The following is a 13179-nucleotide window of genomic DNA, read 5'->3' as shown; positions in this document are numbered from 1 at the left end:
AGGCTGAGTGGACCCTGTTCCAGACCCACTACTTCTCAGAAAATATGGTAGTGTCAGGACTCGAACCCAGGACCTCTGATCACTAGACCACAGAGGCAGTCAAAATGATTCTCTTATGTACAAAAAAATTTGTACCTAATTCATGATTCTCATTTCTTTTTCCTTAGAAGAATGTATATTTGCCTGTTTGTTCAGTGCCACCTCTGTCCCGACTGACCTCCTGTACTCCCACTAAATCTAACTTATATTTTTATATTTCTTTCACAACTGTCACACGTGAACCTGGCCAATACAGACTTCTTACATTCCATGTACCAAATCTCATGTTCACTTCCTTAGTTTAGGTCGTTTATCCAAATAATCTGTCCAAGCCCGAGGCCCTTTGTGACATTTTGTAACAAGCTTATTTTTTATGGTCAGTTGTTAGTACAATGCACAACCCCCAAGCGTGAGGACCACCCCTTGTCAGATGTCCGCAACTGCTTATTCAATATATTTGCAGCTACCTTCCATATTTGGAGGCCACCTTCTCCATCCACAACTTGAGGATGCACCATGCTATGGTGATACAACACTCTCAAATTTCAACACATTTCCCATCTATTTGCATCTGGACTTTCATCCTAAACAAGATACGTAGCCCATGTTGCTACAGGGAATTTAAGTTAAAACTAAGATTTGGAGGAATTACCTTTGTGTCGTTTCTGAAAATCTTCACAAGGGGGGGGGGGGGTTGAATTTAAAATGGTGCACCTCCAAAATTGAATAATACAGAATGGTGAAGCAGAATAATAGGAATCTCGAGAAAACTGCATACTGAACAGCTTTGTGATTTGTACCCTTTGCCAATTACTACAAGGACAATCAAATCAAGTAGGATGAGAAAGGCAGGGCATGTAACATGTGTGGCAGAAATGGGAAATGCATACAGGGTTTTGATCTGAAAGCCTGATGTAAAGAGATAAACTGGAAGACTTAGGCCTAGATGGGATGATAACATTGAAAGGGATATTAAAGGAAGAGGGTAAGAGAATGTGGTTCAGGACTGAGAGCAGTGGTGGGCTCATGAGCCTTCAAGTTTTCATAAAAGGCATGGAATTCATTGTCTAACAAGGAGACCACTCGCTTTGCAAGACTGTGATCCATAAAGTTAGGGATTTTCAATGGAGTACAATCTTTCTTCTTAAACTAGCAGTTGCTCAGGTGGTCAATAAATTCCCCACCTTTCTGTAACAGTAAGAAAGAAATCGCAGGTACCTGAAAATATGTACTGCATGCTGAAAGGACAACCCTGTGAGCCTGCAAGTGCCTTCCTTCAGCTGCCAACGTAACATCTACCAACGATTCACTGTTCAGCAAGTTTGTGAAAACTGATATGAAGTTGGGCTGGTGATTATTCCACCGCAAACAGAACTGTTGTATTGACATACTTGGCTTCTAATTATGTTCAAGAGCTAATCTGCAAAGAATAAACATATTTAATGTTTGTCTTCAGAAAGATTTCAAATGTACAACTTACACACAAGACCTTAATGAACATAATGTATCATCCAGATGAATATATGAAATCTGATGAGTAACTTGTAGAAGAAATGTTTAGTGCAATATGTCTATATGTATGAATACTCTTAGCAAATTGTCTCAACAGATAAACATACATCTGTGAAAGATAAATAACAATCAGGCATGCTATTTGTTTTTATCATTATGAAAACAGCAATCTACAAAGAAATAATACAATTAATGTATCAACAAGCTGTATTCTGTAGAAAGATATAGCTATTGCTACTTACTTTATTTAAACATGCTGTGTCAGCTACAGAACACTGACTAGGAGAGTGATAAATGATGAATCAGGAAAAGTTTTGCAGGAACTAGCTCTGGACTCATTTAAGGTACCATCATAGTATCTGTCTGAAGGATATGAAAAAAGAAATCTGATGATACTGTGTGAAAAAAAGTAATATTGATATTTACAATGTGTTATATTCACATGTATATTCAACACATATTTTGACCCCAATAATAATTCCCCAACTTTCGCCCTAAGTATCAGTTATTTTACATCATGAATTCCTTTCAAAATAATGAATTTGTGGGGTGTGTCAAGAACTGAAGAAGAGGCAATGAATTTGTTAAATAAGTGTGATTCAGTCATGTGAAAACAAGCGTAATAACAAGCATTTTACGAAGCTATATATTTAATCAAAGTTTTCTGTCATTGCACCATAGAAGCTTGCAAAAAGGAGCCAGAATACAAACACCAGCAATCTGAGACTAACAGTCTCCCCTTCTTTATGGCTGTCAGATTTGTATATAGGCAGGCTCAAACAAACCTCCCTAAGTGGTGAATTTTAAATTTACTTGACACATTAGTACACAAGTACCATAATACATCATGTATTTCCTTCCTTACAAAAAAAAACCTCAGCAATACACTTCATCTCGTTTGTAAGGTCAATATTTGTGTCACCATACCATACACATTCCAAAGTGTTTAGCTCCCTTCCATCTTACCAACACTTCAAAATCTACAGTGTTCATTTGGTATTTACACTTCTGCAGCAGATCATCTACTGAAACCAAGTTTTTCTTTAAGGACAAAATCACTGTGAAAAATGAAATGGAATAAAATTAACAAAACAAATAAACTACTGGCTTTCTTAAAAGAAAATTTCTAAAATCATTCATATTAGATTATCTACTAGCCACCTACCATCACTGGTAAATGAACTTACAAAACAGATAAAAATCACTTATTTTTTTAGTGTTTCTGTTAGCCAATAGTTTATATCTTGTACTTCCAATTTTGAATTTGGCATATCTTAAACATGTAAAATTAATATGCAATCTTACTACAAACTGCTAAACATAAAAAAGGACTGTTTGATGTCTGACTGCATGTTTGTACACATAGAAACACACATGTAATTAACATGAAGCCACATACAAATAAATCTGCCTGCAAACACACCAACTGTCACAACTGAAAGCATTTCTCTATAGGAGAGAGCTGTAACACTAATGGGAAGGTGAGACAAACACACTGTCACAAAGGTTATTTGTGTTTTTTTTTTATTGCTAGTGGGGTGGGACTAAGTCTCTTGTACTGTGGCCACTTCTGGCCTATTGTACCAGCCCCAGATGATGGGTGAGGGTGACTGTGGAGCAATTGGTGGAATGAATATTGGCAGGGGAAACTGAAGTACTCATAGAAAACCTGCCCCAGCGCCACTTTGTCCACCACAAATCCCACTTGATGAGACCCGGGATCGAACCTGGGCTGCCGCGGTGGGAAGCCAGCGACTAACTGCTTGAGCTATAGCACAGCCTGAAAAGTGATCTGTAAGTATGATAGTTTAGCATTACAGCATCAATGATTTGTATAACAGTGTGAAGAAAACATTAATATTAAGCCAATATTATAGGCTAAAATACCCCGTTTGACAGGGAATAATATACTGTAAGAGATTCCATTCTGTGGGCAATCCACAATGCAGCCATACAATTTTCATTTTTAATTACATTGCTGCACAAATAGTTGTATGATTGTGGGAGATTTCTGTGACTGCAAATTCTTACATCTGAGATTCCACGAGTACAAATTAAATGTATTAGCCACTTGCCGACAGATCAGCAGCATGTGCAGCTGTTACTGGGTAACAACCTCAAAACAAAGAAACAACACTGGTTGCTTGCAACAGATTCTTAACAAGCAAGTATACAGAGCCATTACTGAGTAATGCCTTTGCAAACAAACATGTTCCCCTACAAAATGAAGGAGTATAACAATAAATGGTGTTTTCTACAGGGTCCGTGCCAGGACGTTATAACCGAGACGGGTTTTGAAGTGTGTCAGACTTGTAACATAGTCAGCAGTAAGCGAGCCTGTTAAGCGAACACTTGGTCAGCTAAGTTAAAGAATCTCCATTGTTACAATCTGTAAAGTGTGGAAATTAGCAACAGTGTTATAGTTATCTGTGGTTACAACCTGTAAGCAGTCAATAAATCCAATCTCCAATTCAAATCCGTCAAGAGACACTCTCACATGTGACAATACTAATACATTATATGACACCAGTCTCTACTAACTCTCCTGTGGTGAGTGGGCAACAATATTTCTATAGACCTATTCATTCATTTTCTGGCACATGGCAAATTCTACTCAGCACAGTTTTCTTGCCATTCATGAACATATTATCAGCATTTGTAAAGCGCAAGCTATTTAATATCACTCCTTCCACAGTGCATGAACTGGAGAATCAGCTGTAACAACCCTGTTTCAAATGCAGAGTGATTAAGACTTACATGTATAGTGTTAGGATAATAATGAATGGTGAGTGACATAGAGGATGTGTGAGATAAAACTGCAGGATATGCCTAGAACACAAAAGATAAATTGCTGAAACACCCTGTCAGGATAACTGGTCAAACAATATTCCTGTTTATGTTCATAAATAGAACATGGTTCTCAGACTTAATGGGTTTTTGGGCTTGTCTGTCATCCAGTATTCTAGAAATTAGAAAACAGAAAGTTTCAGAAACTCGATCTGTTCCCCTCCTCAGTTGGGGGGGGGGGGAGACACCTACTCTCTTGGGTCCCTTAGAAAGAGCTAATCTCATTCCATTTATATTTTACACATTCATATGTGAGTAATTTAAGTTATCTGCTCAACACTGACAAGAACACCTGGAATGGCATGTGCTTCACACAGACCAATGCCATCAGTCAGTGATTGCAGGTCCAATGTTGAACAAATTACCTCGAAGGCAGGAAAAAGGTGAGTTATACATTCACTCATATCAGCTAGCTTTTATATCTTATTTATTATGTTGTATTATATTCATATTGTCGCATATCGGGCGTATATCGCGACAAATAACTTCACGATGTATTTGGTATAGCGAATCTTATTTCACATTCGCACTTACAGTCACCCAAATTACAGATTTACGATTACTGCTATCTGCAGTATCACAAATAGTACACTCCAAATGCCACAATACAACTGACTAGTTGCTGGCTAACTCGGCGGTAGCTCCAGGACTCGCTGACTGTCTCAGTACAACTCTGCGGTAGCCACACTAGAACTCAGTACAACTAACTGGGAATAGCCTGCGCTGCTCCTTATGTAACCTCGATCGGACAATACAGCCACGTAATAGGCACCCTTTTTGCCTGGCGCTGTGTTGCTATGTAACGCTAGCGGAGGTCACCGCTGTTACTATCGTAACGTCGCCGCTGTTGATTCGCGTTGCCTAGCGACCGCGATATCCCTCGGTGACGTCACCGCGGAGGGGAGTGGCGGGGCGGGAACTCGCCTATTACGCGAGCGTTACGTTACCGCTGGGGAGGTAGGGGTCAACATGTCACAATATTGACAATTAGTGTCTGACAGTTAGTAGTAACATTACAAACACACGTACAGCCATGTATATTAGTGGATATGGTAGGGGTCAATGTATACTATAATGGAATGACCAACCATTATAAGACTGAAATAAACATCTTTCACTGTGTCTTTTAATGCTGAGTTGTTTTTAATATTGGACGTTCTTACCGTGCATAATTTGTAACTTACATCCTTTGTAACATACGTGGTGTGTTCAAAAAGTATCGAACCTTCTTTTTTCCTGCGTAAACCAATGAAGCACAGGAGGCTCCCTTTGGTGGAGATGTGGAGGGGACATTCATGCGCAGTCGTGAATTTTTTCCTACCCACAGAAAGCATCAGTTGCTGGCATTCGGCCTATGAGTGAGGATGTGTAGTGAGCGCTCGTCGGATTCCAGTAAGGTTTAAATGACGGAACATGAGCAGCGATATTGCATCGGTACATTCAATTTTGACCGAGGATTTGGGCATGAGGAGAGTGTCCGCAAAATTAGTACCAAAACTGCTAACAATGGAGCAGAAGCAACACTGTCTGGAAATTGCACAGGACATGCTGGACAATGCAAACAGTATCCCCAACTTTCTGAACACCATGATCACAGGCGATGAATCGTGGGTTTATGGGTATGACCTGGAAACCAAGATGCAGTCCTCACAGTGGAAACATCCGACATCCCTGGGGCCAAAAAAGCACGGCAGGTCCGCAGCAATGTCAAGGTCATGTTGGCCGTTTTCTTTGACTCCCGTGGGGTTGTACATCATGAGTACGCACCACAAGGCCAAACCATCACAAAGAAATACTACTACAAGGTCCTTTGTCACCTTCGTGATGCTGTGCAGCGCAAACGACCAGATCTGTGGGCAGCAAAAACTTGGCAGCTCCATCATGATAACGCACGCGCCGATTCTGCGCATCTGATTCAGACTTTTGTCGCCAAACACAACATCCCTGTGGTTCGTCAGACTCCCTACTCCCCTGACATGGCTCCGTATGACTTTTGGCTATTTCCCAAGCTCAAAATGCCGCTGAAAGGAACCCGATTTGAGTCAAGAGAAGACATCATGCGGAATGCGACGGCCCGGCTGATCACCATTCGAAAAGACGTGTTCCAGAAGTGTTTCCAACAATGGTGGAAGCGCTGAGAGAAGTGTGTTCATTACCAAGGACTACTTTGAAGGGGATTAGGGTTTTGTACCTCCAAATCAATAAATGTATTTCTGCCGACCAAAGGTTCAATACTTTTTGAACACACCATGTAAAGTAGACTTGTTGTAGCATGATATCTGCGCCTGCTTGCCTGCCACCCCTTCCCAATACTTTTCGAACCAGTTCACAGATTGTTATGGTTGAATTTCTTAGTACCCTCAAATGTTTAAATTCACAGAAACATTTGGTCATCTGAACCACAGCAGGATAACATGCATGTCAAGTAACACTCAACTGTTTAATTTCTTCAGTTGTTTTTGTAGCAGATGATGGTAGGTTTGTGGTATATTTTATACCACTGACACTATCTGAAACAATATAGCATCCAATGGTATAATGATTAGTGAATGAGTTTGCAAGGAATTTGAAAGCAAGTGGCCATGGGCCACATTTTAGATTTTATTAGAATTAAGAAAACCTAAGTGTATATGTTACTGAAATAATATAGTTGAGAGACTAATCATATTTACAATCCCAGTAAATTTAAAATATTGTTGCGTGTTTTGTGTGTCACGCTACAAATAAATTCACGTGGGTCTCGAATTCCGTAGAACCTTTATTGTTCTTCACTTATACACTCACACGCTTTACAATTGTCATCACTTGCAGTGTTACAACTACTGCTTACAATGTCCCGGCGGTACTGGACTCTCTGCTCTGGCGGTTGTTCCAAGACTGGCTTCTAAGCAGGCTGGATGAAGACTCACTTCTTAGATGGCTCGATGAAGACTGACTGTGCAAATGCATTCAACCCCGCTATATAACCTTGGTCGCTGCTATGCAACGAACCCTCTGTTATAGCGGTGGAAACGTTGCTTTGTTGGTTCCGCGTTTCCTACGCAATGACCCATTGTTATTGCGTTGTCTCTGTGAGAATGCTTCGCGTATTCGTCGTAACCATGGAGATTCGGTGTTGAAACTACAATAGAGCGATTGTTGTTTCCTATGCAACGGTCTATTCTGGCGTTTCCATGGAAGTGACTCTTCTGGATTGCCGACACGTTACATTGCTCCCTTCTAAAGGTTGTTCATCCCCGAACAGCCTAAAGGTTCTCCCTCGGTCGATTCCGCGGTGTTCTGCTGGCAACGTCTGCATTCGGCCTTGGTGTCCTTTGCGCGTCTTATTGCGCCGTTCGTTTTGCAGCATCCGCCCCTCTCTTCAGTTGTGCTTGTCCTGAGCACTTCCATAGCCGAAAATTTGCCGATCTTGTTGTCTCACATTCATCCTTCACTTTCATTCTTCATGCATCCTTGTTGGGGAGGCCGGTACTTTACCAGTTCCTCCCATAAGGGCCGTTTCCCTTTTTCCGTTTTGGAGGGGGTCGACCCCTCCACAGTGTCCAACTTTTGATGCCCTTCATGGCGGATTCTTCTGCCGTCCTCTTGCGTTCGATTTCCTTTCGTCTCCATTCTGACCCATCCTTATGTGGGCTTGAGCGTAACCCAAACCGGCCTCCCTGAGATCTGGGTCTCTTGTACTGTACCACATTTGCGTGGCGGGTTATCTTGTTGTCGGCCATGGTCAGTTGCTTCCTCGGGAGTCCGCCAGCTCCCCGAGTAAGATTCTTCTTCATGATGTCTCTCTTGCGTCGTGCCACTGTCGCATGACGGGACATCCTCTTGTCTATTGGCGTTCGCCGTGCCGCTTTCTCTCGGGTGACGGCCAATTTCATCTGGGGTCCACGACTTTCCCGTTGCAAATCCTTTGCTTTCTGGCGGCGGCGCTCCGCGGCCAGTCCTTGGTCCCTACGCCTCTCCTTTGGTTCTCCGACCGGTATTCTCGGGGCGTCATCTACGGGGACTTCTTGATGCTCTGCCACCTCAGGTTTCGTTTCTACGGAGGTTGGCTCTTCTTCTTGATGTGCCTCCATTTCCCGGTAGGCAGTCATTTCTTCTTCCGTTTCAGGCACTATCTTCTTGCGGCTAGTTCTCCTCTCCTCCCCCCAGGCGTTCGTATCGTCTGTCAACTTCTTGGCTCACATGGCGGCCATTTCTCACCATGCTTTCCAATCGGCCATCATCTCTTTGTGGCGTCGGCCTTATTTGGTTTGCCTCCATTAAGGCCAGCAATTCTTTCTTCTCCGCCTTCCTTTCCTCCATGTCAGCTTTTCTATTGGCCTCGTTGACATCCAATTTAGCCAGGAAATCTTCTTTGGTGGCTCTGAATTCTTTCAGCAGCAGTTCCATCATCTGCTGCATCTCCATGTTATATCAGTGAAGTACTCGATGCACAAAAATTCGTTTGTGGGTGTTTAAGTTCGAATCTTGTTGGTCACGTGTATAAGTCTTATCCCACTTCTGACACCAGTGTAGCGTGTTTTGTGTGTCACGCTACAAATAAATTCACGTGGGTCTCGAATTCCGTAGAACCTTTATTGTTCTTCACTTATACACTCACACGCTTTACAATTGTCATCACTTGCAGTGTTACAACTACTGCTTACAATGTCCCGGCGGTACTGGACTCTCTGCTCTAGCGGTTGTTCCAAGACTGGCTTCTAAGAAGGCTGGATGAAGACTCACTTCTTAGACGGCTCGATGTAGACTGACTTCTAAGATGGCTATTCCAAGACTGACTGTGCGAATGCATTCAACCCCGCTATATAACCTTGGTCGCTGCTATGCAACGAACCCTCTGTTATAGCGGTGGAAACGATGCTTTGTTGGTTCTGCGTTTCCTACGCAATGAACCATTGTTATTGTGTTGTCTCTGTGGGAACACTTCGCGTATTCGTCGTAACCGTGGAGATTCGGTGTTGGAACTACAATAGAGCGATTGTTGTTTCCTATGCGACGGTCTATTCTGGTGTTTCCATGGAAGTGACTCTTCTGGATTGCCAACACGTTACAATATATTTAATATGACAGACGGACTTTCTTTTCACTGATTACATACAACCCACTGTGAGGATCACAGTAGCAAGGAATTCACTTTTCACAGGAAATTTTTAAACAGTTCAACCTACTACCAACATGCAAGACTAAAACATAATGAACCAAATGGTAGAATATTACATCAATACTAGAACAGGACCCTATGATGGAGTCTGTAAGTTGGTGGAAGGGATGTTACCATAATAATGCTTATACCCACGTGAGCAGTTGGGGGACAGACCAAGATTGTTGACATTCAGCTAAACAATGTTACCAGAAATCTTCACATACTGCTATGGTACATTCTACATGTTCCCCTGCCAGTATCAAGTATTTCATCTGTGGAACAAGCAGGCAAAATAGTCACAGTTTTGTAAAAGGCTTATATTTTGTGATATCCTTCAGAAGATAGAAAATAAAATGAATTTACTGGGTTACCAGATAAAGCAATAGGGAGTGCTCCTGACACTGTGGAAGCCACAGCTTCACAAAGATACAATTTCATTTTCATGTAGATGACTTTAATGACAGACTGAAGGAATGTTTCCACTATTCAGAATACTGTGGGAATCTAATTCATTTTACAGTCATGGTCCACCTTCAATTCATTTATGCTGCTACATAAGTCTCTGACATGTCTGCTCTCAGTGTTTCTCCCAAGCACATTACTGCCTTTCTTCAGATCCCCCCCCCTCCTCTTCCTGAAATACGTACTAGTTTTAACATTTTACATTGTTCATTTGGCCCAGATTCTGCAACCACTGCAATTTATACTGTTTCATATTATCCATTATTTGACAGTATTCTTCATCACACCATGGTTTATATTATGCTGACGTCTTACTACCCTACGGGCTTCCACGGCCTGTTACATGGATAGCTTTACCTTTTTAACTGAGAATAATCTAGATTCTCTTTAGATGACAACTTTATGTTCTCTCTTTACTTTACTTTCACAAGCACCATTGGCCTTTTCTTAACTACACAAAAACCGTTCCTCTGTCATTGTTTCATTCATTACTTTTCATTTTCACAAAGAGATACATCTATGAATTTCTCGATAATTATCAACGTGGCGTGTGCAACAACAGTTCACATGCATGCATCATTTAATTCTACATCTGTTCCACTATTTTCCACCAATATTTTCTGGACTGGCTGCATATACAAAATGACACTGCTAAACAACAGCAGAATACAATTTGCTAAACTGTTTGTGATTATTTTAAAAACTGTAGGATGTGTTATTTAGAAATGATGCATTATGAAGTAACACTGCTTGCTAAATGCAACATGTTTTTCAAACAATGATAAACTTTAAAGAACAGTGCATATACTTCAGTTCTATTTCAAACTAAGCAAAATGTACAACTTCTTAAAACTTGCTTTTGAAGAAACAATGTGCATAACTCAAATCTTAGAAGTGTTTAAAGATCAAAAATGGAATGACTACTATTGAATACACAAACTGTTTAAAGCCTGGATGTGAATATTCCTTGAAGATCCAGTAGCCAAACAAATATTCTGGTCACCAGAAAAGGGTGTTACCTTGCTGCACTCATATTAATGACATATAATAATGGAAAAACTTAAATTTACTCGAGAGATAAATTATTACAAATCATTATGTCAATCTTAACTTCTTTCGATGAGGTTCACCACTTCCTGTGTGATACAAATGACCAAGTGAGAGTGCCAGAATTGAACAAGCCAAATCTTGATTTGTTGCCACTGGCAACCAGGCAACCATAATTTTCAAGAAACCTGTTTATGAAAACTTGCATCTCATTGCCCTCAAGTATGGAAACTGCATAGGAATCTGATCTGGATTACTATGAGAGTATTCTGACACAAAAATATGAACACGTGCAATTTGTAAAATCTGCTAGCACGCGGTAGCGTAGTTAGTTGAGGAACTATGCTACAAGCCGGAAGGTTTCGGGATCTTATCCCGACGAGGCCATTGGATTTTTTTCAATTTACCTAATCCTTCCAGGAGCACTATGGCGCTGGGGTCAACTCAGCCTCTAACAGAAATGAGTACCAGGAGTATTCTTGGAATATTCTTGGTGGTAAAGGGAGGCCTGCGCATAGGTCTGACAATCTTACTGCCATCTATGAGCCGACTGTCTAGAAAATGTGGGAACCTCAACATCTCACAATCCTATGGGCCTCAAACGCCTGTTATAGGAATACATTTAATTTTACTTTACTTTTTAGCTAATGAAGAAGCAGAAGAGGAATTAGGCTAATGAATGTCAAGACTTGCAGAAAATAATTTTGAGATGTGTCTAAAATGTACACTACGAGATAAGGCAAGTATTCACTATGAGAGTCCAGCATCACCACACCAAAAGGCTAGAAAAATTCGTTACAAGGTGAACAACTAGCTTGTGTTATTCAGCACAGATGGAACTGTGCACCCAACGTTTCTCCTCTGAATCAACAACCGTGACTGTGGACCAATTTATGGCAAGTGTATTTGTTATGTATTCAGACTACCATAAGCCACTAAATTTTACACCTTTATTAGAATTTAAAAAGCACAGTATACTGGTATTTTTCTATCAAGCCCTAATTTTAATCTGAACATACTAATTCTGTTACCTGTAATGCACCATTATGGAACGTACGACATAAAACTAACCTTGCAAACGTTACTTTAATTTACAAAAAAATTCTATGTATACAGTGGCCTAATTTTCTTGGGTCGTTTATTTCTGTTATTGAATAATATCCTGCAATAATATAACTGCAACGCCGTTATAATAAATTCTAACAAACCAGAAAAATATCACGCCTGTCTGTCAACACACCGCCGTAAATATTGCTGATAACACCTCCACTGCACTGTCACTACACCTTATAAGTAACCGATAAAATACGTCCTATGTCTGACGCACTATATTTATTTATATATAAACAATATTTTTTTTTGACCTAGCTTACTCATATTTACTAATAAGTGGGGGATGGGCAGACAAGCTGTCTGAAAAATCTACTCAAGGATTAGCATACAGTTTTGTCATTATAAAGTGTTACATACAACAACACACACTTCTCAAAGCTAATCGCATGTTAAGGAAACCAAAAACTCTATTACCTCCAAAAACTTCACTTTATGCTATTTTCCTATTATTCAAGTAACACAACGCTAGAAATGACGCCAGCGTAATTTCTAATGACGTCAGATTTGCGCAAGTTTGGTGGGCGGTCTGCCTAACGATGCTCGGCTCATATATTCCATGGCCTACTCCGTGCGAAAAGTCGTACAGAGCTGAAATGAAATAACGTTATGACGGTTATGACTTTGGAATGAGGTGGACAACAAGTACAAGATAGACACAAGGTATACAAACAATGTATATTTTTTCCACCTATTCACACTATGTTAAACGCTATTTTTTTTTTTATAGAAAGTCAATTTAAAAAGTACGAGTCAATTGTGTGTACAACGTGGATTTCAGGAAGCTGGTTTACTTGCTTATTAGCAGCGTGTAAACTATCAGAAAACGAGCCTGATGTAATTTTTTTTCCTTGGCGCTACAGCCCCAGTGGGCCTAGGCCTACCTCCATGAACTCCGTTCACTTCGGTTTTTCTCAATCTTACACATGTGGTAGGACTCCTTGGGCGAGTGATCAGCTCGTCGCAAGGCCTCTACCTGTAGACAAACACAGAAAAACGCACACAAACATCCATGCCCT

At 40.7% G+C, this 13179-nt stretch overlaps 1 protein-coding gene across 5 annotated transcripts in view; it reads right to left on the bottom strand.

Moving 5' to 3' along the window:
- Nucleotides 1–13179, bottom strand: part of LOC111864299 (protein bric-a-brac 1) — a 79409-nt gene that overhangs the window by 60744 nt on the left and 5486 nt on the right. Inside the window, exons 1-4 of one of the 5 annotated variants that reach the window (XM_033751381.1) lie at nucleotides 12578–12744; nucleotides 9695–9813; nucleotides 1794–1914; nucleotides 1258–1459 (exon numbers count right to left, since the gene is read on the bottom strand). In XM_033751381.1, coding sequence (XP_033607272.1) covers nucleotides 1258–1428 — 171 coding nt within the window. In that variant the 5' untranslated portion in view covers nucleotides 1429–1459; nucleotides 1794–1914; nucleotides 9695–9813; nucleotides 12578–12744. Of the gene's footprint in view, nucleotides 1–1257; nucleotides 1460–1793; nucleotides 1947–9694; nucleotides 9814–12577; nucleotides 12745–13179 lie in introns of those variants that run through there. The other 4 variants (XM_023851441.2, XM_023851440.2, XM_023851442.2 and 1 more) reach the window with 4 other exon arrangements.

The sequence above is a fragment of the Cryptotermes secundus genome, unplaced genomic scaffold (assembly GCF_002891405.2).
Source record: "Cryptotermes secundus unplaced genomic scaffold, Csec_1.0 scaffold156, whole genome shotgun sequence".
Taxonomy (NCBI): Eukaryota; Metazoa; Arthropoda; class Insecta; order Blattodea; family Kalotermitidae; genus Cryptotermes; species Cryptotermes secundus.
This window is presented reverse-complemented; position numbering and strand designations above follow the sequence as displayed.